At 45.9% G+C, this 25,087-nt stretch overlaps 1 protein-coding gene across 4 annotated transcripts; it reads right to left on the bottom strand.

The window, feature by feature from the left end:
• Window positions 1-24: 24 nt before the first annotated feature.
• Window positions 25-23,248, bottom strand: syde1 (synapse defective Rho GTPase homolog 1). 4 transcript variants are annotated; one of them, XM_081600330.1, is made up of 19 exons: window positions 22,973-23,248; window positions 19,975-20,061; window positions 19,776-19,835; window positions 18,923-19,656; window positions 18,110-18,480; window positions 11,431-11,675; window positions 10,986-11,282; window positions 10,853-10,910; window positions 10,446-10,781; window positions 9,560-9,755; window positions 9,297-9,460; window positions 7,767-7,880; window positions 7,586-7,674; window positions 7,177-7,308; window positions 6,968-7,094; window positions 6,382-6,548; window positions 1,177-1,423; window positions 821-1,096; window positions 25-742 (listed from the first exon to the last, which is right to left on the bottom strand). In XM_081600330.1, exons 5-19 carry the CDS (start codon window positions 18,192-18,194, stop codon window positions 549-551), a joined length of 2,727 nt encoding a protein of 908 aa, XP_081456456.1. In that variant the 5' UTR covers window positions 18,195-18,480; window positions 18,923-19,656; window positions 19,776-19,835; window positions 19,975-20,061; window positions 22,973-23,248; the 3' UTR covers window positions 25-548. The 4 variants fall into 4 exon arrangements, with proteins under 4 accessions (XP_081456456.1, XP_081456454.1, XP_081456455.1 ...); XM_081600328.1 differs by having other exon boundaries at window positions 10,853-11,282; XM_081600329.1 differs by lacking the exons at window positions 18,923-19,656; window positions 19,776-19,835; window positions 19,975-20,061; window positions 22,973-23,248 and having other exon boundaries at window positions 10,853-11,282; window positions 18,110-18,889.
• Window positions 23,249-25,087: the final 1,839 nt, after the last annotated feature.

Below are 25,087 nucleotides of genomic sequence, written 5' to 3'. Positions count from 1 at the left end.
TAAAATAAAACATTTAGTCAGAAATTCAAATAATATCAATAGTGTTTATTTGTTTTTGGAATGAAAAAACAGGCAGCTGTGCTTTAAATCTTTGGTTACATCATTTGTTTACAAACATACTGATAAAAAAATCACAAGTGCTTACTGGGCGCGTGCAAAACAAAATAATAATACTGCCAGGAACATCAAGTAGGACCGAGAACGTTCTCACAGTGACTAAACCTGTACCGATAAACGATGAACCCTGCCCCCTCCCCACTGTCCTCAAGACGGCAAAACCCTTCAGCATCTCCAGACCCTAACATCAGCTGTAGTTCACCTCCCTAAGCAGCAGGGGGCAGCAGAGCAGTGAACCTGGGGGGGCAGCATATCTTCAGCAGTGGAGCGTTTTGACTTCAAACGTGCAAAAAGAAACTTAACTACAGAAAATTCCTTCACTTTCACAAAAGTAATCTAGAAGCGATCCAATTGCTTCTGGACTCACCAACCCCTGATGGCCCGATCTGGGTTTTGGACCAGACGAGGTGATGAACCCCTACACTTCCCACCTACAGGCAGATGTTGATCTGCTTGGCCAGCTCACGGTCCAGGTCGTGGATCAGGATGTCGAAGTCCTTCAGGCTGAGGCGACAGTTGAATGGAGCATCAAAGTCCATGAAGTCGTCTATGAAGTGGCCTCCTCCTGAGGCTCCGGACGGCCAAGCCTCCTTCTGCTCTTCCTCCTCCTCTTCCTCTCTGCTGCCTGAAACACGGAGCAGAGAGTGACACGAAGTCTCCAGCCGAACCTGAAGTCCGAGCCGCCCTGTGGTCAGAGTTTTACCTCCTTCGCTCTCACTTCCCGCCACCTCGTCGTAGTCGGCTTCATCCTCTGCCGGCAGGTCCGGCCCGCAGACGGTCCAATCCCCGGCGTACCGGTTGACGGGGGGAGGGCTCTCCAATCGAGCTGGTCCGCCACGCTCCCGACGGGACACCACGCCGTCAGCGCCGGGAAGCCACAATGGGCGGTGCTGCGGGCGTGGTTCAACCTGGAGGTGCCGGGCAATGGAGGGGGAGCGTGGAGGGGAGGGGTCGTCTTCTGGCACTCGGTTGATCGGCACTAAGGAGGAACACGGGGAATGTGAAGATTGTGAAAGGTGAATGCTGTGAGTGCAGTAGCAGTGGGTCGGCTCAGCTCACCTGGCCAGAGCTGCAGCAGGTAGTGCAAGGCCTCGATGTGCCGCTTGAAGTCCACTGCATTGGCCATCTCCTCCCCAGGACAGAGGGTCTTGCCCCGGCCTCCCCGGCCAGCCGCCCGGCGGGCCTCCTGGGTTGGGGTGAGGAGAACCGGGCCAAAACAGACCGCCAGATTCTGGTGCGTCATCCGGTTGAAGGAGCTGAAGGATGCGACCAGGCTGAGGTGATCCAGCAGCACAGACAGCGTGGCCTGGGGGGTGGGCGGGACCCATCAGCTACAGATAAATGGAGCCCTGAGAGGGCGGCTGTGATGTCACTGCTGTGATGACATGAATGTAGTGAACTGGATGAAGGCGTGAAAGTGACTATGTATGAAGGCTTTAACTGAGGCGACTGCAGGAAGCAAATACTCTTGTTAAATTCTGTTGTTTTCAGGGGCGGATCTAGAAAAATATCTATGGGGTGGCAAGAGGGGGGCAGGGATGTTTTCAGGGGTGGCAGCATATGTCTATATATATATATATATGTGTGTCTCATTTTAGCTTACATAGACCGAACATTAGACTTAATTTACTTGTTGCAAAATATTGTACAGTGGTAAGAGACGGACCACTGCCAGCCTCTTACCTTATTTGGAAATGGGACCATTGCACTCCGGAAGTGAAGGGGGCGCTATTTCCTATATTATCCGCGGTCTCCCGTTTAAATTTTCTTTTAAAATCTGTGATTTAGCTTCAACTGTAGGAAGGAGTTTCTCTCTCAGGATGTCTTTGAACTTCTCTTTTTTATTTACTTCAGTGCAGCTCACAGCTTTTAACAATGTCCGTAGCTTTCTGTGTTCTTCTAAATCTGTTTCTTATAGTCGCATCTTTTCGGGCCTGCAGTGCTACTGCCTCTAGTGGCGTGGTGGTGGTAACACAACTACTATAATTATGTCACTAAACAAGAATACCACAAAATCTTTACTATTAATTTCGCCATTACTGGCAACGTGAAAGATAAATTATCCTCTAAACTACCACATTTTTCTTCAGGGTGTAAAGCTAATTAGGTGACATAAACAACACCTTTATACATTATAAATAATATCTGGATATCTCCAAATCTTATAGGAGAAACAAAAGAAATAAGACATGAAAAACATTATCAGCAACAATAAAAATACCATATACAATGTATAAGAAATTTAATTGAGCAAAAGTCAATAACAAAACAAACAAATTAATTAGGTTCACAGACGAATAACCAAGATTGTTAAACAAGCAATAATCCACATTTTGTTTTGTTGGTAGAGTCCTATATATAGGAAAAATATGATTAAACTATTTAGTCTTCCAAGGTGGAAGTTTTTATTTGACTCTAAAACAATAAAATAAAACTCATTAATAGAATCAAAATATCAACAATTAGTGCATCAAGTAAACACTTAGCATGCTAAAGATAAATGTTATCATTTAGTTTGGCTCAGAATAATTATTGCACTGTCAGTGAATGACGTCTAATAGATGTTTTATATTAACCAGAGGAAACAGTGACGCCTTCAGGAGCTCAAACTGATGAATAAAGAGGATGGATGATCTGATGAAATATTTTATGTTAACATTTTTACTCATTGCTCAAATGTTAACATTACTTAACTAGAGGTAATGTTAGCTAATGTTACCTCTAACTAACTAGAGGTTTTGGACGAGTTACACTTGTTAGGTAACCCCAAGATCACTGGGTCTTATTAAAAGATAAAGTGACGTTTCTTAAAAATGTAGTCAGTGTTTTCAGCAAAGTTGAGCTGAATGTCCAGTAATGATCCAAGGTATTTAAAACTTGCCATAGTTTCAACAGGTTGGCCAACGAGTGAAACTGGAACCACTTTCAGGTTTTATGTCATTTAATTAGCTCTACTTCTTTAAGAAAATTAAAAGGTTTGCTGTTTTGTGAGGGACATTATCTTTTGCGGTTCCAGTTATGCGAGAATTAATAATAAATAATAAAGACTTTGGTATTCTCGTTTAGTGACATAATTACATTAGTTGTGCTACCACCCCCGCGCCACTAGAGGCAGTAGCACTGCAGGCCCGAAAAGATGCGACTATAAGAAACAGATTTAGAAGAACACAGAAAGCAACGGAAATTGTTAAAAGCTGTGAGCTGCGCTGTAGTAAATAAAAGAGAGAAGTTCAAAGACATGCTCAGAGAGAAACTCCTTCCTAAAGATGAAGATATATCACAGATTTAAAAAGAAAATTAAAATAGGAGACCGCGGATAATATAGGAAATAGCGCCCCCTTCACTTCCGGAGTGCAATGGTCCCATTTCCAAATAAGGTAAGAGGCTGACAGTGGTCCGTCCCGCCCCTTCCTGTTTGCTGCAGCGAGGTCCTTCTGTCAGGTTACATTGTGTTGCATTCAATGTTATCGGAAAAAAAAGAGATTCATGCGCTTAATGTCCGATTTGCCATGACTATTTATTAAATTCATAGTCGCCTGCTGGGGTGGCAACAGGGGTGGCAAGGCTTTCTTTTGGGGTGGGTTAGGGTAACATAACCCTAATAAAAGTTTATCATTAATGAAGGGAAAAAACTGAACCCAGACTTTAAGTTTAGTTTCTGGTTCACAGAGTATGAAGTTAAATTTGTTTCCCAATTATTCAATGGAAACAAAAAAACTAACCTCAGTTAAGTAAAATAAAATTATAATCAAAACTTTTGTAATTGTAATGATTCCTTTTTTAAAAAACAAATCGTTTTGTTTAAAAACTTTTTAATTAAATAACTAATTTGTGTCTTGTGAACATAAAAAGTTATTTGCCAAACATAAACTTTTATTTGCTCACATTAGAATCTTTTGCCTACGACGTCATGTGAGAATCACAAGCAAAACTTGAGTCAAACAAAACCTTAGAATATTAAGAAAAGATTTATGACAAGCACAAATAAGTTTGTTTTGCAAAAAAAAAAAAAAAATTCACTTCATGAGACGAATGTGATTTAAATGTTTAAAAAAGTAGTTTTAAGCTAAACTCTGTAGTTTTTCTCATGGTGACATTAATAATAAATATTTTTCCTGACCGTCTTCATCTCCACTCAGCCAACAGGAAGATCTTTGTTTTATAGATTACAGTCACTAAAAGGTGGCTTTGAGCCCTGGTTTATATTTTAATAGTGTAATTATGTAAAGACTAAATATGTCTGGTGGTCCAGCTCTGATTTACATATGTTGATAAATTGCAGGTTTGAATATTGCAAAACTTTCCTTTAACAAAATGCAGAAAGAAATTAGTAATAAAATATCTAACATATGCATAGAGTTATGATCTATATGGAGATGTTCATTAGCTTTGATTGTTTATCTCACAATTTAGTAATTTATCAGTTTATTAAACTCTGAAAGCTGAGAGGCTTTAATATTCTGTCCTAGAAGGAGGTTGGATGGGCCTTTTTGGAGCTCCTGCCCCTATAATGGCCTCTGCACGGCCCTGTGGATGGCGATCCAGGTTGGCGCACACATGTGACAAATGTATGTGCAAAGGTTCACCAGCGTCTCTATTTTCTTAGACGACTTCGATTGTGTGGTGTTTCTAAAATGATGATCCTTAGGGCAACAGTTGAGTCTGTTCTTAGATATGGCATCACTGGATGGTTTGGAAATCTCACTGTTAAATTAAAAACTCAAATTCAAAGTCTGGTGAAGATGGCAAGCAAGATAATCAACACTGTGGATCTTCTCCACAACTCCTGTTTGAGCAGGCTACCATCAGGCAAGCTGAGAACATCCTGTCTGATGGGTCACATGTGCTGGCATCAGAATATGTTCTTATGAACTCTGGATAAGGTTCAGGGCCCCCTTTGCAAATACAACCGTCTGAAACATTCATTCGTACCTCTCTCTATTAACTTGATAAATGGCAGACTAGCGAGGCCTGGACAGAGCAACAGGAGGTCCAGACAATGACCAAGGGTAGCATGTAGGGTAGGGGGGTCCACAGTGGGTCCTGGAGGCCCGGCATCCTGCATGTTTTAGTCTCTCCCTGGTTTAACACACCTGCATCAAATGATGCTCATTAGAGGCCTGAGGAGAACATGGACCTGCTGAGGAGGTTGTTGCCACCACTAGGGAGAGAATAAAACATGCAGGACCCACTTTGGACACCCCTGATGTAGAGGATGTATTGGGGATGTACTGCTGATCTGACATTTGTGGTTCTATGTATTTGTTTTACTTTGTTTTTTATTTATTCATGGTTACCATATTTTCTGCAGTATAAGGCACTAAAAACCTCCCATTTCCTCCAAAGCCTTATAACCCGGTGCTCCTTCTATATGGACCAACATGGAGCCACTACAGGTCCAGCAGCTACGGTAAGCAGCCGCCGACTTCATTTCCCCGTAGAAGAAGAAGCGCGGTGCATGCTGGGATAGCTGTCAGAATGCTGGTTTGTTAATAAAGGTTGACTGACCCATCTACCTACCGACCTGATGATCAGGTCGTCTGCAGGTCATTCAGCACCACCTTCTCCACCAACATGCTGTGGTGGAGAAGGTGACCGTCGTCCGGCCCAGAAATCTCTCCTCTCCTCTCCGACCCGAGTCGGACTGTTTGGTTGACATTCTTTATGTCAACAAAGTGGCTTTAGATATTCATCCGGGAGCTTCGACTAGGGTCACCAAGGGACCAGCTCTATACGTTTAAAGCTGGGGGGGGAAGAGAGACAGAGGCTGAGGCGGCAGCGTGTCGGTTGGTCTGTTACCCAGAATGCAGTTGGGCACAATATCACAACACCGTGAGTGAAACAATGACTGGGGCAGCTACTATATAAAGCACTGGGGGCCATTTCTTTATTATTACACATCCACATTAGTAGAGAACGGAACAAATCGCCTCCCGTATCGGTTCAATACGGGACGGGTGGCGACCCAAACTGGAGCGTCTATTCTATGCGCCTTATATATGAACAAAGTTTTAAAATATTCCTTTCATTCAAGCTGCGCCTTATAGTGCGGAAAATACGGTAGTGTCCTTTTGGATGAGTTTTTTATTGTTGTACTGCTTCCAGGATAGGGTTAATAAATTACCTACCTACCTACCTACCTACCTACCTACCTACCTACCTACCTACCTACCTACCTACCTATCTATCTATCTATCTATCTATCTATCTATCTATCTATCTATCTATCTATCTATCTATCTATCTATCTATCTATCTACCTACCTTCTCTGGTTCCGGCAGACAGGACAGGAGTCGAACGGTGCACTGGGCCGCTTCATGGTCAGGGGTCTCCAGTGGTGGTCGCAGGGTCATGGCCTCCCGGACCACCTGGTACAGAGTTCTGGTGATGAGCGGTGACGGCAGCTCACGGAGGTAGTCCTTCAGAACACCTGGAGAACAACACGGTTGGTTCTGATCCAGTCCAACTAGTCAGTTTATCAACATAACAGTTTACTCCTAACACCGTCTCAAGGCCCGTTACAAAGAAAGTCCAATCGGGATTCAGAAAACAAGGCAATCAGTACTGAGTACCGGGTCTTTGATTCTGATCCAAACCCTCAGGATCAGGTCAAATACAGAGATCTTGTTCTAGTTTGTTTGGGAACCGGGTGTCTGGTTCTGTTTAGTTCCCTCCCTCCAGTTTCACTTGATGACTGTTTGGACCCGGCCAGCAGTTTCAAACCAAACAGTCCACCAATCAGTGGGTCCGGTTCTAAAAAAAAAGTCTTCAAGGAAAACTAAGCTCAGGACTGGGTGAGAACCTGAGCTTGGTTTGGTCCTGCACCAGGTTCTGGTTCTGGTCACTGACCTGTGAGGACGTTGACGTCGGGGTACCGGTCCTCAGACAGACACACGGCTGAACTGTTCTTCTCAAACCCGTCTCTCAGCTCCTTCTTGACGGCAGCGGAACCACACAACCGGTACAGACCCACCACCTGAACAAACCCAGGTCCGGTTCAATCTTGAATCAGTACTGAGGGATGAGAGCGGTCGCAATAGAAACGGCTTAGTTCCCACCTTCAGGCCTCGTCTCTCTATTTCTGCCACCGTCTTCTGGATCAGCAGGGGAACTGGAGCTGCGCTTCCTTCTTTCTCCACCAGGTGGTGCAGTTCAACCCCAAACACATTAGCTGAGGGATCCCTGCCGTGCTGCCGACACAAACATTCAGATTCCCAGCACCTCCAGGCTTTTCAACAGCAGTATGTGACTTTTATTTTAGTAAAGATATTTTAGAGTTTTTTATTTAACAGTAAACAAGAAGGGGAGAGAAGAAGTAGACAAGCAGTAAATGACCTGAGACCGGGAATCGAACCCAGAACAACCATGGCAAGCACTACAACGTCTGCACCCAGTGCGCCTTCTATGGGACTCCCAGCGCATTGCAGCAGCAGTATTTACAGAGTTTACCAGGATCTCCCAGGTTACCTGGGTGTCCCATTTTTCCTGCAGAGTCAGTTTGATGTACAGCAGTCCTCTGGGCTCCAGCTTCAGGCACAGCTGCTGACTGCGACTTCCTGACACAGAAACAAGCGGCAGATTTCAACCCGACCGAACCATCATCACCTCTCCAGGATCAATAATCAAAATCAGGTGGAATGTGATCGACCTTTAAAGAGCGGCGGGATGGAGACGCCACCCAGACAGCACACCCGGTTCCTGTTTGGACCTCCAGCAGAATTACTCTGGTCTGGTTTGGCGCCGCCCACCACTGACGGAGCCGCTGCAGAACAAAAAGGGTAACACTTTATCTGAAGGGGTGTGCATACGACTGACATGACATCACCTGTCATGAACATGAACGAGTCTTTATGAATGTTTATGACCGTCGTCATGTAGTTTCATTCTGTAAATAATACACTTTTCACACAAAGTTTCTCTAAAAGTTGCATTGAAAATCCATTAAAAATGCCACCTTTGCATGATTTTGTAAATTATGATAATTTAATGCAAAGTTGGCATTTTTAATGGACTTTCAATGCAACTTTTAGAGAAACTTTGTATTAAGTGTCATTATTTACCAAATGACCTTCAAGACAACAGTCATAAACATTCATAAAGACTTTATGTTTGTGACTGTCTAATGCTCACCACTTCACATAAAGTGTTACCACAAAGAGCACTTGTGACACCGAGAGTCCTAACAATGGGCGGTTCAGGTCCAGGTCAAGGTTCAGGTCCAGGTCCAGGTTCAGGTTCAGGTTCAGGTTCAGGTCCAGGTCCAGGTCCAGGTTCAGGTTCAGGTCCAGGTCCAGGTCCAGGTTCAGGTTCAGGTTCAGGTTCAGGTCCAGGTCCGGGTCCGGGTCCGGGTCCGGGTCCGGGTCCGGGTCCGGGTCAGGGTCCAGGTCCAGGTCCAGGTCCAGGTCCAGGTCCAGGTTCAGGTTCAGGTTCAGGTTCAGGTTCAGGTCCAGGTCCAGGTCCAGGTTCAGGTTCAGGTTCAGGTTCAGGTTCAGGTCCAGGTCCAGGTCCAGGTTCAGGTTCAGGTCCAGGTCCAGGTCCAGGTTCAGGTTCAGGTCCAGGTTCAGGTCCAGGTCCAGGTTCAGGTTCAGGTCCAGGTTCAGGTTCAGGTCCAGGTCCAGGTTCAGGTTCAGGTTCAGGTTCAGGTTCAGGTCCAGGTCCAGGTCCAGGTCAGGGTCCAGGTTCAGGTCCAGGTCAGGGTCCAGGTTCAGGTCCAGGTTCAGGTCCAGGTTCAGGTCCAGGTCCGGGTCCAGGTCCAGGTCCAGGTCCAGGTCCAGGTCCAGGTTCAGGTCCAGGTCAGGGTCCAGGTTCAGGTCCAGGTTCAGGTCCAGGTTCAGGTCCAGGTCAGGGTCCAGGTCAGGGTCCAGGTCCAGGTCCAGGTTCAGGTTCAGGTTCAGGTCCAGGTCCAGGTCCAGGTCAGGGTCCAGGTTCAGGTCCAGGTCAGGGTCCAGGTTCAGGTCCAGGTTCAGGTCCAGGTTCAGGTCCAGGTTCAGGTCCAGGTTCAGGTCCAGGTCAGGGTCCAGGTCAGGGTCCAGGTCCAGGTCCAGGTTCAGGTCCAGGTTCAGGTCCAGGTCCAGGTTCAGGTCCAGGTCCAGGTTCAGGTTCAGGTCCAGGTGAGGGTCCGGGTTATCAAAACGTAGTTTGGGTCGGGATCTGGACCCTCCTAGAATTAAGCCGGTACCTGGTGTTAGCACCACGATGCGGAGCTGCCGGGCCCTCTCCAAGTCGAGGTGAAAGGTGTGGTTCAGGGGCCGGGTGTGGCCTCTGAGGGTCAAGAGTGCGGTCCTGGCTCTTGTCACCCCATCAACTTGGATGGCCAAGAATATTTCTTTGCTGTCCTCTGATCTAGGACCAAAAGAGGCTTAGAGACATTACACTGCAAACTGGAAGGACATTTTATAGTCAAAGTCCAGGACCTGCTCTGATCAGTCAGCTCTAGTTTACCTGCTGCTCTTCATCTCCTCCAGGCCCAGCAGGTGCACTGTCAGTAACCCCGTCACCCGCTGGCTGCATCGCGGCAGATCTGAGCCCACGTACAGCCGAAACGAACTGACGTCACACCAAGCTTCCTGGGATGCTGTGAGGTCAGCAGCCTGTTGCCGGGGCAACAGCTCAGGGGAGTCACCATCACTGAGGTACCCTGACAGAAATAAAAGGGGCTCATTGGCTACTGGGTTAGTTAGGCTCACCAAAATCCTAACTAACAGCGTAGAGAGTCTACAGTTTCATCACAAATGAGTCGCATCTTTGGTTGCCGAGAAGGATAAATAAGGAGGACGAAGAAACACCAAAGATTCAGAAGCCGACTCCCAACCTTCCATTCACTCACAGACCTGAAGAGGAAGAGCAACTAGCTAACCACGCTAGTCCAGTTAACACAGCTAGCCTACCTGAGCAGCTAACCCAGCCAGTCCAGAATGCCCACCTAGCCTAGCTAACTAGCAGCAGACAGCGTCATCTAAACATTACCCGACATTAACAAAGAGAGTTAATCTATGAAGCAGCTGCAATCAGCTAGTGTTTGAAACAACAACCCGACTGGTTTTAACTAAGCCTTCAAGAATTCAGCAACTAGTCAACCTCCACTAGGAAAAGTTCACCCATTAGAATAGTAACTAAGTTGTATTAGTAACTAATGGCTCAACTAGTTACTACGTTAATTTAACTAAAACAATCTGAGGCAACCAGAGGCAAGGAAGGAAGGAAGGAAGGAAGGAAGGAAGGAAGGAAGGAAGGAAGGAAGGAAGGAAGGAAGGAAGGAAGGAAGGAAGGAAGGAAGGAAGGAAGGAAGGAAGGAAGGAAGGAAGGAAGGAAGGAAGGAAGGAAGGACCTCCTTTGCCGGCGGAGCGTTGTCTCGATGATCGACGGTGAGGACGCGCTGGGGGGGCAGAGCTGTCCAGATGGTACCTGCTGATGACGTTCTGATTGGCCAGAACTGGGGATGATGCTGCGTTGTTATTGGTCGGCTCATCCCCACCTCCTCCGCCGGTCTGGCGGTTAGTACGGGAAGATGAACGTAGACTGAGTTTTCGCCGGAGTTCAGGAAGTTTCTTCATTTTTAAAGAGAGTTTCCGAACAGTACCAGGAGACCTCAGCCTGTCCATCACACTCCCAGCTCCGCCCCCTTTGTTTAGGGAGGTGGGGCTTGAGTCTGAGGCAGGGCAGTCTGTAACAGATGGGTAATCAATGAGCAACTCACTGCAATCACACAGCAACTGGTGGAAAGAAGCAGCTTACCTGAGATTTCTTCTCTAATGTCATGAACCTGGTGACTGACGCTTGGATTGGCGCCCTCCTGTGGACACTCACAGCTACAACCATATCCTCTGAGATCTGCGACCTCCTGCTCTTCATCCCTCCTCTTCCATACCTCCTCTTCTGTCGGTGGGCCTCCTCCGTCCTCCTCCTCTGGGATGGGGTTGTACCAGATGTTGCTGCTGCTGTTCTCCTCCAGAGGCCCGAACTCATCATCTGGAGCCTGGGACTTTCCTGAAGACAGAACCCATGCTCGGCTGCTCCTCTCCAGGCTCTGCAGGTACGCCCGCTGGCCGGACAGCTTGGCACTGACTCCTGGGGTGGGAATCTCAGTGGTGCCCCCTGAAGCTTGAGAATCTTCCTGCTGCGTACTGGTGACTGCGTCCCTAAGTGGCACGGCTTCAGCATGCGCCTGAAAACACGGCCACACGGGTTACAACCTCCAAGGGAGTCAAGTAGCAGAATCCATCACCAAACTGAAATCAAGCCGGAGTCAAACAGGAGGAACCACAGAGAGAGAACGATGATGGATCAACAGGAACCACATCCCATCTGAATACCTTGTCGGTCCAGGTCAGCCCAGATTCATGGTGGGACATCCATGATGACCACTGGTCAGAGGTCATGTGGGTGGAGTTCGGAGAAGAAGGTTCCTGCCGCGCCCATTGCTGTTTCTTAGCAACCGTGATGTGATTTTGAGGAGGAGAGCTGGGGTCAGAGCGGGCGGCGGTTACAGTGCTGGATATGATGCTCAGTGATGGTGATGATGGAGACGTCTGAATGGCGGCAGAGCTGACTGGAGGCTCTGAAGGAAACAGAAAGTTGAGAAATGGACCTTCAAGTTCTGCATCATCAAACACATGAACCGTCTGGACAACCTGCTGGCGTCTCACGTTTCCTGCCCTGAGGCTCACTTAACCTCAGCTCCTGCCTTAGCAAGGCTTCTCTGTTTCACTGGTTAATGGTACTATTGCCTTCCTATTCACTCTATTGAGTCCCTGAAGGGCAATTCATTGGCTACTAGGTTGGGGCCAACACATTCACACAAACACCTTTATGCATTAATTAGACAAATCGGAGACATATATCAAGAAATAAAAAAAGGAATACACAATAAACATGAACTGATGTCAAGTCAGGGCATTAAAGCTACAGTTTAGTTAAAGAATGACGGTGGGGATAACAGACTCTAATCTGTTCGTTCGGAGGTGGAATCCATCAAGAACTTTTTATAGTTTTAATACTGATCTGGACTTGACTTGGTCTATAATTTCATTCAACTGAATCCCAATTATTTTTCCAAATCCAGTTCTACATTCTTTGATAAAAGCTTTCTTTCTGTAGAATAGGACATCGATTTGTGGGTTCACTCTTTGAGGCTGCGGGCCCACCACCATTGGTTCCCTGCCCGCATTTAGGTACCTCAAAGGGTCAGGCACTCTCACTCCAGATCAGGGACCACCTTGAGCAACAGGGACCATCTTTTATGGTTGGTGTAAGGTGTACACGGTGTGCTCCAGGGCGCCACCTCTTGGTTTGTATGTGCTGAGTGTGCTGCGTAGAATATGACTAGCATACTCCAGTGGGTGCAGTTGCTTCATCTGAGCTGGGCCCAGATGGAGCTTGTGGTGCTCTGTTATGTTGATGTTCATAATCATAGGAGGAGGAAATTTGGGAGTGTTTAGTCACCGGAGGAGGGGGGAAAGGAAGTTGGTGGTGGTGGGGAGGGGGTTGGTTCGATGTCCTGTAGAATAGGACATCGAGGGTTTCCACCTGGTAACGCTCCTCCGGCATAGACCAGGCAGTCAAGACTTCAGGGCGGCTCACTGACGCTACGCTATGATAGTTCTAGACTCCAGGTCACCACCAATCTCTCCAGGATTCGACCAGGTTCACCTGCTGAGAAGCAGACACCAGTCACTGGCAGCTTCATCGTCACAGACATTAAAGACACCAGCAACCATAGGGAGGTTTTACACCACAAGGGGCAACATCAACACCTGGTTACAACAACCGGAGGCCACCAAAGTTAGTTCTGCTTCGGTGTGTAAGTTTGCCAAAACAATAGGAAACGAAACACCTGCAGACCAGAATTGAGCAACTTTGGTTTGTGTACTGCAAGTTTCACATGAAAAACCTCCTCAGGCCACAGCAGCCAGACTGTCGACTATTCACTCTGTTAACACAGAGTTGAGCCACACCAAGAGGAATATTTACATTTAAGCTGTTAAAGTCATTACAGACGGTGTACCTCTGACTAGCTGTTATTATGATATCCTTACTTCAAATACTCTAGAAGGTATTTAACATTAAGCTTTATTTGTCAGAGAAATACCAGCACGATCATGAACACTGATAAATCAAATCGTGGGAGGTTGTCAGCATGATTTGGGATTTTAGCCTTTTTCGTATGTAGAACCACTTTGGTTAATTTGGTCCCAGAATGATTCAGTAAAAACAGTCCATGCATTAGTTCCTTCACCAGTTCAGGCTGGTTAAGAGGCAGCTGGTTGCTAGTGTTCTGAGCATGCTCAGTAGAGAGCAGCGTCTCGTGACAGGCAGCATCAGCGTCTGACCGACCTGCGTGAATAAGCCGTGTTGTTCTGCTGAATGCGACCTGAGGCTGCTGGTCTGCGTTTATCTGGTTGGAATCTTTCTGTGTGAAACACAAACACCTTTATCCTCTTCTCTGATTGGTCGATCCGTTAACTTGATGCTGAGGTCACTCCAGAATGAAAACATGTTTAGAGACAGAGAAGAGTGTCACGCAAACTGAACTCTGCCTCATGTTTAACGCCAAACAAGGACCATCAGACTAACACCAGAACCTGGTTCCGGTCCTGCGGTTCTGGCCCAGTGGGTCAGAGTTCCCCTCGATGTGCATGTCCTCTTTGCACAGAGAAAAGCTGCAGGATGCAGAGCTGCTGCAATAATTTCTGGGACAATTTATCATACAGCACATTTGTTATTGTGACCGGCCCACCGACAACAAACTGACCCAGAACCAACTGACCCAACTGAAGTTTTTATTTATCAGGAACTTTTTTCAGAAGTTCTCAGGTAAAATGCCTCCTGATGGTTCTGTGTTACCGAGATTATCAACCATTTAGCATAATTAGCTTAGCTACAAACTACTGTTTGCCTCCTTTTCACTAGCATTTAATGAATTAAGGAAAAAATTACCAACATATATTTAACTTGTCACTTGTACCTCTTAACACTTAACAGATGAGTGAGTCAGCAGCAGCTCTAACACACGTCCCTCCTGAGTTAAATTAAAGCTGCAGTAACTTTTATATAAAGATTTTTTTCCACATATTTGTTAAAACTGTCATTATGTTGTGACAGTTTGGTATGAGAGGTAATCTGTTAAAAATCTATTTCCTCTGCTTTCTCCCAGTGCTAGAAACAACCAGTCAGTGGCAGGAGAGTTTTAGTGCTGCCAATCACAATCTCATGTGGTGCTGCTCATCCTTCCTCCCCCTTGCTTTGTGCCGTGCTGCAGCTAGCATAGCACAGAGCTGTGCTGCAGCTAGCATAGCACAGAGCTGTGCAGATTCAAACTGTGAATGCTCAGTTTAGTTAGCATAGCTACCAATGACGGCAGATAAACGGTTTCCTGTAATGATAAGTTGTTTCTCCACCATTAGCACATTTAGCAGTGAGTGAATGAGGATGATTGACAGCACTAAGACCCTCCTCCTGGTTCTGATTGGTTGTTTTGGTCAGAACGGTGCATCACTTTAACCAGTAATTCAGGAAGCAGATGGAGGAGATGATTGTTTTCAGATTATCTGTCTCATAACAAACTGCTACATGGTGACAGCTGTAACAAATATGGAGAAACATATTTTATTAAAGTTAAACTGCAGCCTGAATAAAATGCAGCTACTAGCATGTTTAGAAGTCTGGATTGCTTCATGTGTATTTTGCTTGTTGCTATAGACTGTTGCCATGGAGACGTTTCAGTATCTAAACTAATAGAAAACATTAACAACCTACTAGCATCCTGGATGTGGACTGTTGGATGTTAAATTCATGAGCAGTAAATATTGAGCTAATTATCAGTATTGACCCACAGAAAGCAAAGCAGATGCAGCCTTTAAAACTGTGATGATTTTTATGGGTCAATTAGACTCAAAACGTTGGAACAGCAGCTGGTCAGGGGGCCCAAACGATTTTTTTGTCAGGGGGCCCAGATTTCTGGCGGCGCCCCTGGTTTTGCCCAACTGCTTCCGGAGGCTACAAGCAGGACCAAACAGGAAGTTACCATCTCCAGAGGTTGGCTTTACTTCCTGTCATCAGAATGAGTCTGAAAGCTAGAAACAGAAGGGGGAGGGGCAGAGCTGCACAGATGTGAAAGGAGCTTCTGTGTTCAACACACACTGCTGAGTATTCACTATTCACCACACACACAGATGCAGACTTGTGTGTATTTCTACCCACATTCAGACTTTGTATTGACTTCCATTCATTTCAGTGAAGGTTAGTGACCCGAACCTTATAAACCAAACTCACCTTAACCGGACCTCAAGGGGTCCACTGTATCAGGAACGGGCTGTGGGCCCCATAAGGCCCATAGGTCTTAAGAATGTTAATAAATATGACAGACACACACACACACACACGCGCGCACACACACACACACACACACACACACACACACACACACACACGCGCGCGCACAAACACTCACAGACACACACACACGCACACGCACGCACACACACACACGCACACACACACACGCACGCACACACACACACACACGCACGCACACACACACACACGCACGCACACGCACACACGCACACACACACACACATGCTCACACACACACACACATGCTCACACACACACGCACGCACACACACACACACACCCGGCCTGCAGTCAGCGACGCAGGAAGCATTTGGGTTGGTCCAGCAGTCCTGCCTGGTTCTGAAGTAACTCTCATTGGATTCTGGCATCAGAAGAGATCCGTCCTTGCTGAAGGGTCCAATTTGTCTCCTTCAGAACCAATAGGCCCAGTTCTACACCAGCAATCCTGGTCCAGTATGAACAGAACCAGTGCAGTGAGACGGTCCATCCGGTCACATAAACAGGAAGTTCAGCAGGGCTAATGACAGGAAACTGATCCGTGTGCAGACGTTGTGCTCAGCGACCCAATTTCAGGCTCAGGCCCGGTTCTGGATTTACTTCCAAGTCTGGGGCTCAGAGAAATCCTTCTAGACGGTCCAAAACCTGCCAGAACCAGAGCTGTAACGATTCCTCTAATGATTTGAGAACATCGATAATTAAAAGTCATTGAAGCTTCGAGGCAGCTTAGCTTCTTTAAATTATGTTTAATTATGTAGCGCCTTGTTCCGGTCGGGTTCTTATTTGCGCTGCGCAGCTCTCTCTTCCACCTGAGTTGGTGATGCTAAAGCTAAGTGTTAGCAGCATAAGGTCCAATTTTCAAGGTCGGTCTGGGAGGATTTTACTGATGGTAATGTCTGGGGGACCAATAAACATCCTTAAAATAACTGGCATAATGCCTGGTGCCGCCCGGCTCCGCAGAGTTTATCGGGGGGTATTAGCTTATTTTGGGGGCAGATTATATTATAGTAAAACGAGATTTTACTTTAATATAAATACGTAAACAAACCTTTATGTAACATTTCAAATAAAATAACCATGTTTATTAATGCGAAATAAACCATACCGTATACAGTGACATGTATAAAATACTGAGTAATTATGCTCAAATCTGCTCAGACATCAGCTCATATGTTTCAGAAATCTAATATTTCCAATGTTTTCTTTATGCAAAATCAATCTAATCAAGTAAGAGTAGAGATATTAGTCAACTAAGAGAACAAAGTGCAGTGCATTAAAACTATTCCTATAAGTACCTTTTTCCCCAAAAAGTTACTAAAGTAAATGTGAGCAGTACCCACTTTTGAACATGGATAACAAAATTAGTAGCCTGTTCTTGTTAACAGGACTAGCAAAGCTGGATACATTGGCTTTGTTAGTCATCGTTTAACTAACCAGTCAGTCACCAACCGCTTTACTCAACTCGGTTAGTTTGGGGGGAAACTGTGGAAGGTTCTTTGCGTTTTGTTGGTTTGCTGCCATGATTCTAACACACCTGGGCAGCATTTAGTTTAACCAGCCCAAAGGACTCCAAGCACTGGCGCCCCCTGCTGGGCCCCCTGACCACCTGTTGGGCCCCTGACCTTGGCAGAGAAGGGTCGACACAACGACAGCGGCTGTCTGCAGGTTTGAGAAGATAGAGTAGAAGTGAAGACGATGGCCGCCTGGACCCGGGTCCAGTTCTGGGTTTACTGGTTCCGGCAGGTTCTACTGACCCTGAGGACCATCATGATGCATTCACTGACCATCATCACTGGCCATCATGATGCATTCACTGGCCATCATGATGCATTCACTGACCATCATGATGCATTCACTGACCATCATCACTGGCCATCATGATGCATTCACTGACCATCATGATGCATTCACTGACCATCATGATGCATTCACTGACCATCGTGATGCATTCACTGACCATCATGATGCATTCACTGACCATCATCACTGGCCATCATGATGCATTCACTGACCATCATGATGCATTCACTGACCATCATCACTGGCCATCATGATGCATTCACTGACCATCATGATGCATTCACTGACCATCATGATGCATTCACTGGCCATCATGATGCATTCACTGACCATCATGATGCATTCACTGACCATCATCACTGACCATCATGATGCATTCACTGACCATCATCACTGACCATCATGATGCATTCACTGGCCATCATGATGCATTCACTGACCATCATGATGCATTCACTGGCCATCATGATGCATTCACTGACCATCATCACTGGCCATCATGATGCATTCACTGACCATCATCACTGGCCATCATGATGCATTCACTGACCATCATGATGCATTCACTGACCATCGTGATGCATTCACTGACCATCATGATGCATTCACTGACCATCATGATGCATTCACTGACCATCATGATGCATTCACTGACCATCATGATGCATTCACTGACCATCATGATGCATTCACTGACCATCATGATGCATTCACTGACCATCATGATGCATTCACTGACCATCATGATGCATTCACTGACATCATGATGCATTCACTGACCATCGTGATGCATTCACTGACCATCGTGATGCATTCACTGGCAGTTGGTAAAGTGCTCACCGCTCAGTTTGGGCTCCGTCTTCCTGCGCCTCCTGTCTTTGCCCCTCAGCCTGGAGAAGGTTCTCCTCAGCAGCGGCTCCGCCATGCTGCGCCTCCTGCAGCAGGAGCAGAGCCCGGTTTCCCCGCAGGAGTCGGTCCGGTTCCTCCTGCAGCAGGAGTCATGGGTTCCTCCAGGAGAACCAGGAGTCAGCGCTCCTCCTCCTGGAGGCAGAATCCCAGCAGGAGGAGAAGGAGTCAGTCTCTCGTCTCCTTCACACTCTGGAGCAACGTCTCAAACTTGGACATGACTCTTTCTCTCCTCTTCGTCTCCTCTTCGTCTCCTCTTCGTCTCCTCTTCCTCTCCTCTTCGTCTCCTCTTCGTCTCCTCCTCGCTGTGAAAGTTGTTCGACAGGAAATGAATTCCAGGCATTCTTTCCCAAACTCCCCCTCCGCTCCTCCTCCCACTCTCCACCCTGTGGTGGGGGAGGAGTGGCTCTGAGGCATCATGGGATCTGGAGTTTTAATCATCTGGATTTAAACTCCAGATCTAGTCGACGACTCGATGCTCAACTGTTTCCGTAGAAACGGTTTAAACTTATTAATGAACTGAACTGCATGACAGACAGCAGCATTCAGGGACATAAGCAGGAAATTTCCCTGTAGTTTGTGGTCCAGTAGCTCCGCCCTTCAGGTCAGGGTCTTGTGGTGGGGGCTCTGTGTGTGTGTGTGTGTGTGTGTGTGTGTGTGTGTGTGTGTGTGTGTGTGTGTGTGTGGGTGTGTGTGTGTGTGTGTGTGTGTGTGTGTGTGTGTGAAGGGGGGAGGTGGCGCTATTACCTAGTTTGTCTTCCTCCTATCTCGGCCCATTTGCAAACGATGGCCGCAGGCAGTTTTCTGGCTTTCTGTGAATAGGTGCCATGTCAATGACCTGAGTGGGTGGAGCCTCAGAGTGAGGCGCTGATGACATCACTGGATGGCGAGCAGACCTTCTGGGTGACGCGATGCTCACCTGTAGTCACCTGACAGAGGGACAATCAGACACCAGAGCCGTTCACAGACGTTTTATTTTAAAATCCGTCTACAGTACAAAAGCTGCTCTCTGATTGGTCAGCCTGGAGCAGGAAATGATGTCAGCTGGACACTATCTTACATTGAGTCAGATCTGAATTAAAAATATGGAAGCCTCTCATGATACTAGTAAACATGACCAGGAAGACATGGATTAAAGTCTGGAGCAGATCCACCCACAGAAGAAGCGTCTGCAGTTGGGAAAAGCCCTGATGGCAGCGAACGCCTCGCCAAGTCTGAGTCAGCCAGTCAGGGATCAGGTGTGTGCAGAGACACCCTGAACACACCGTCACATGGTGCTGACTGACCCGTCTCCATGGCGATGCTGGGTGATCGCTCACTGAGTCTTTGATCGAACGTCGAGTTTCCAGATAAAACTTCCTGGGAAACCGACAGAAAGGCACCTGATTGGTTCTTCCACTGGATGGCCGACATGTCATTGGACGGTTTCTGAGCTTCTCTTCCTCCTCTTCTTACTGACCCAGCATGTGGCTGATGTGACCCTGGAATCATCATGTTTAACATCACCTGTTAGCTCACATCTGAGTGATTGATTGATTGATGACATCACAGGCATCTGAGGTCAGACCCTCCCTGACCAGAACCGGATTTGGGTTCTTACCGGTTCTCCTCCCAGACAGCGGGGGCAGCGGCGCTGAGGTCCAGTTCGGGTCGATCCGATCTGCAGACCAGAATATGTTAACAGGTTTCCATGGCAGTCCGATGTGCAGCAAAGCCTCTCATTTTCTGCCTCGGTTTCCATGGTAACCGATCCGGAGCGATCTGTTTAACTAGCTGTCGTCATGGCAACTGGCACGCACCTGCTGCTGATTGGTCACAGGCAGACCATGGGACATTTCCATTGGATACTCTGCTATCTGGAGCTCCGCCTCCAAACACACCCGCTTCTGAAACCAAAGGTCATCATCATCAGTGACATCATCATCAGTGACATCATCAGGTCCAGTTTGGGTGGAGCTGCCAGTGAAGGCGTAGATCTACTCCATGCAGATGTGTTGACTGCTTCCTGCCAACACGGGTCAGAACCAGCACCGGTTCTGAGTCCTGCTCCACATGTTCTCCAACTCACTCAGACACATTGGAGGTTCCCCAGCATTAACGACCTGCTGACAGCACCTCCATCAGCCTGGACTTTGATTAGGCCACTCAAAGCTCTTCATGTGCAGCTTTAAAATTCATCATTAAGAGATTCTGACTCTGTTTCAGCAGAATGAGAGGAAACGCTGACCTCAGGTCACCAACAGGGGGCAGCGCAGAGGCAGGACCAGTCAGCTGCCCGCTGGCTCTGAGGTTATTGTTGGAACATTATTATTATTATTTCCATATTCCCCTAACCCTATCACAGTTATTGTTATCCTGCAAAGATCCATCAATAACCTCCAACAGCCACCAGGACAGGCCTCAGCTTCCTGTTACCATATATGGTCATGATGAGTTTCCAACATCTGGCTTGAAAAATGCTCGTGGTCCAAATTTTTAAAGGTTTTATTCATGTGTTCATTTTATTTGTTAAATTCATTCATGTCATTGATGGGAGATATTGAGTCTGATTGTCTGGAAATTGTATGTGGGATTCCTCAAGGGTCAGTACTGGGACCAGTTTAATTTAATTTGTATAAAAACGACATAAGCAAAGTGTCGTTTATATAATGTATTAAAATTTGTGTTATTTGCTGACGACACCAATATTCTAGTCACATTAGAAATATTAGAATCATCCATAATGTTGGTTATTATGAGAACACAAACCCGTTATTCTTAAAATCTAGAATTGTTAAATTTGAAGATCTGGTGGAATTTGAAATTCTCAAATTATGTTTAAGGCATCTAATAAACTGGCTGCACAGTGGTGCAGTTGGTAGAGCTGCTGCCTTGCAGCAGAAGGTTCTGGGTTCGATTCCCGGTCTTTCTGCATGGAGTTTCCATGTTCTCCCTGTGCATGGTGGGTTTTCTCCGGGTACTCCGGTTTCCTCCCACAGTCCAAAAACATGACTGTCAGGTTAACTGGCCTCTCCAAATTGCCCCTAGGTGTGAGTGTGTGTCCTGTGTGTCTCTGTGTTGCCCTGCGACAGACAGGTGACCCGTCCAGGTGACCCCGCCTCTCGCCCGGTGCGCTAGCTGGAGAGGCAGCAGCACCTCAGCTCCTCCCCACCCCACTGAGGGACAAGGGTGCTAAGAAGATGGATGGATGGCATCTAACAAACTGCCAAAATTACAAGTTAAATGAGTAGTTAAAACAGTTAGAATTTATTACAATTTAGAGGGAAATATAAGGTCATTTTCACAAGATATAGAAATATGGGTGTGTTAACATTAATGCCAACACAGAGTGTGGGTGTGTTTGTTTAGACGTATAAACTATGGTTTGAACGACTTCATATTTTTCCAGGTCAACTACAATATTATAAAAGTCGATTCGAAGGCGACTAGTCCCGGTGACGTCATAATGACGCAAGCACAAGCCGCTTCACAACTTAGAGGCTTTATCAGCTAAATTCACCGCAAATATTGATTAAAAAAACCCAGCATTTACTAAATCTATTATGGAGAATTAAAAGAAAGTTTGGACTTTGTTTCCAGATGTTAGTATTTTAGAGGAGCGTAAAGCCGCCAGGCTGGAACACGCAGGGTGACGCTGATCAGCTGCAGGATAAAACAGCCCCACATCGTGACGCGTTGGCCCACATCATCACTACGGTAAACTTTTATGAAGAACTTTTTCAGCACTAGTTGCCTTTGACAGCAACCCGACAGGAAGGGGGCAGAGAGGGGAGAGAGGCCCGGGCCCAGCGAACCGAGGACGGGAGTCGGACTCCAGAAACCCGGTCTGCGGTCTCTATGCGCCGCGCCGCGGTTGCAACGCCTCGGTTCCCTTACTGGAACTTTCAGTTTCTCTTTGGTAAATTAAAACTTTTATGCATTTGAGCTGTCTGACGAACTCACCTTGTTCACTTTCTTGGAAAAAAACGTTTTTGTTACGTGATTGCGACGAATGGACTGGCCGTAAAAGAGTAAAGAATCGACTAGTCGACTAGCAACCACTAGATTAATCCAGATAACATGGGAAATTAATTTGTTTATTTGACTTAATAATCAAATACAAAATGGCTTTGTTTTTGTTACTAAAACAAATGATGGGTGAAGTGAAACTGTCTTTATTGTTTTTCTCAGGATATTCAGTCTTTGAATATCACAGGATCTTTTAGCATCTGAGGCAGAAAATATTGTTTTCAGCTGTTTAGCAAATTAAGATTTGTTTTGATTTCCACTGAGATTCATAAAGATCCTGTTATTATGTTGACTAAATCAGCCCTTGGAAGAGTCTTACTGTTCCCTCCAATGACTGTTTATTTGCATGTGTGTGTTTTTGTGCAGTCGGAATAATAACATATTTTCTAGAAAATATTGTATAAGTTTACGGAGGAGGAGTTTATAAGTTTATTACTTCTTCCTGCTCCTTTTATAGCAAGATAAGATTATTAAGATTATTGTGGTGCAAAAACATGTCTTTTGCTTCCATCATGTCCGAAATAAATAAATCCATGTTTGACCTTTGTGTTTCCTCTGATAACCAACTGGACTCCATCAGCTGAATGCTGTATCCGGCTCAGTACCGTGAGTTCGGAGGGTTCGGGTCAGACGGTACCAGAACATAATAAAGGCAAGAGAGGGGAAAATAGCAGTGAAAACATCATAATGACTGATAAACAACTAGTTTAAATTAACCACCGACTAGTTAGGTTAGCTGAACTACAGCTGAGTTAGTCTCTTCCTCATGTTCCTCCAGGTATGTCTCACCTGCTGGCAGATCCAAGGCTCCGCCCCCTTCCTTTTCAGCAAGTTAGCTCCCTGCATGCTAACGTTAGCCTGTTAGCTTCAAACTGTTTCCGGCCTATAAAGCCCAAACTGACCGGCCGACCGAGCAGCTTCCGGTTCAACTCCCAGTAAACTAACTCGGGACCCAACTAACCAGTTAACCAGTAACCAGCTCCAAACACACAGCTGCTGCTGCTGCTGCTGTTGTTGTCCGACCTTCTGCTGACCGGCAACATTAAGTTTACAGCAATCACATACTTCGGGTCCGGAAATGACGCCCACCTTCACAATAAAAGCGCTTAAGGCGCAAATCGGAAGCATTTTTTTTTTACTCTTACTTGAGTCTTCGACAGCTATTTTTTACTTTTACTTGAGTAAAGTTATTTTGAAGAAGTATTACAGTGCTGGAGTATTAAGTGTGGGAGCTCTACTACCCCCTCCCCTGGTGGTGAGGACGTGCAGAATGGACACCTGTTTGGTCCAGGCAGCTGCTGCAGCTTTCTTTTGCCAAAGTGATCCATAAGGATATTAAACTGTTTTAATATCCAGCCATCTTTTAGCCACTTGTTTAATAGTTTAATATAATTTCTTGAGCTCTGAGCTTTGCCCTCCCTTTTATCTTCCTTCACCCCAACACTAAAAGACAACCCATAATAATACATCCAGTACGCCACAACTGGAATCTATTCAACTCGATGCTTTTATTCTGAAACCCGTCTGACTGAGCCGGAAGTTGTCTTTTTGTCAGCTTGATACGTGACGCCGAGAAGCCTTTGTAACTTTTTCCATGACTGCTCAGATTTCAAATGCTGTGACGTCAAAGTAGAGCAAGCCAATTAACGTCTAGACAAACTATCGCGAGATTGACACAGTGGAAAAGTTAAATTCACAATTAAAAATATTTGAAACAATTCAGTGACGTAAAATCAGTCTTTTAAATTAACATCAAATATTTTATTTAAACAACTTTATTGAACAATCAAAAAAACAATACGTCACATTTACATTATGGAATAGACATAACACTGAAAAGGAAACCAAATATTTCCATTCCTATAACAAATGAAAAAATAATATCGATTAAGCAACATTAATAAATGGGGAGGAGAATATTACAAATAAATATGCATGAAAATGTTCGTCCACAGTTGGACTTTCTTCAACTGTAAATTGTCAATGAACAATTTTAAAGAAATGATGAAAACGGAACCAAACATCTGTAACTTTATTGCAGGTATTTCAACACCAAAAATACAAAAAGTACATTAGTTACAGTAAATATTAAATACATTCAGAAACAGATTGTCCTAAAGGTCATTAAGGTTTTGGTTGTTGTTGGAAACATGCAGTTCTGCTTGAAAAGAACATTTATTAGCTTTTGTTCATGAGATTAAAACCGCTTTTAGTTTTTATTCTGTTGGCTTGAATTTCCATATAAACTCAGAATTAATTAATCACTGAGTTTATATTTGTACACAATCCAAACAAGTTTTTTAGAAAATTGTCTTTCATCCATAAAACGTCTATTTATTTAGTTTTTTCAAAACGTTTGGAGAAAAACTTATGAATGTTTCATTTCATATCAGTGATTTTAGGATAAATAAATGATCTTTTCTTCTTCTGTGGTCATGTTGTCGACTGCTGTGAATCATCATTCCGAAGGAAATTCAAATTTAGCTGCAAAATCCTCAAATCCCCAACGCTCTGCTGCAACCATGCGGGCAGGGAACCAATCCTGGTGACCCCAGCCTCAGAGTGACCCCAGCCTCAGAGTGACCCCAGGCTCAGAGTGACCCCAGCCTCAGAGTGACCCCAGCCTCAGAGTGACCCCAGCCTCAGAGTGACCCCAGGCTCAGAGTGACCCCAGCCTCAGAATGACCCCAGGCTCAGAGTGACCCCAGCCTCAGAGTGACCCCAGCCTCAGAATGACCCCAGGCTCAGAGTGACCCCAGCCTCAGAGTGACCCCAGGCTCAGAGTGACCCCAGGCTCAGAGTGACCCCAGCCTCAGAGTGACCCCAGCCTCAGAGTGACCCCACAAACTGAAGCGTGAGAAATAAACGGTCAGCGTTGTGCTGCAGTTCCACAGGCGGTGCAGC

The sequence above is a fragment of the Poecilia reticulata genome, chromosome 19, assembly GCF_904066995.2.
Source record: "Poecilia reticulata chromosome 19, P_reticulata-male-v2, whole genome shotgun sequence".
NCBI lineage: Eukaryota > Metazoa > Chordata > Actinopteri > Cyprinodontiformes > Poeciliidae > Poecilia > Poecilia reticulata.
The sequence above is the reverse complement of the archived record's forward strand: the minus strand, read 5'-3'. Positions and strand labels throughout refer to the sequence as shown.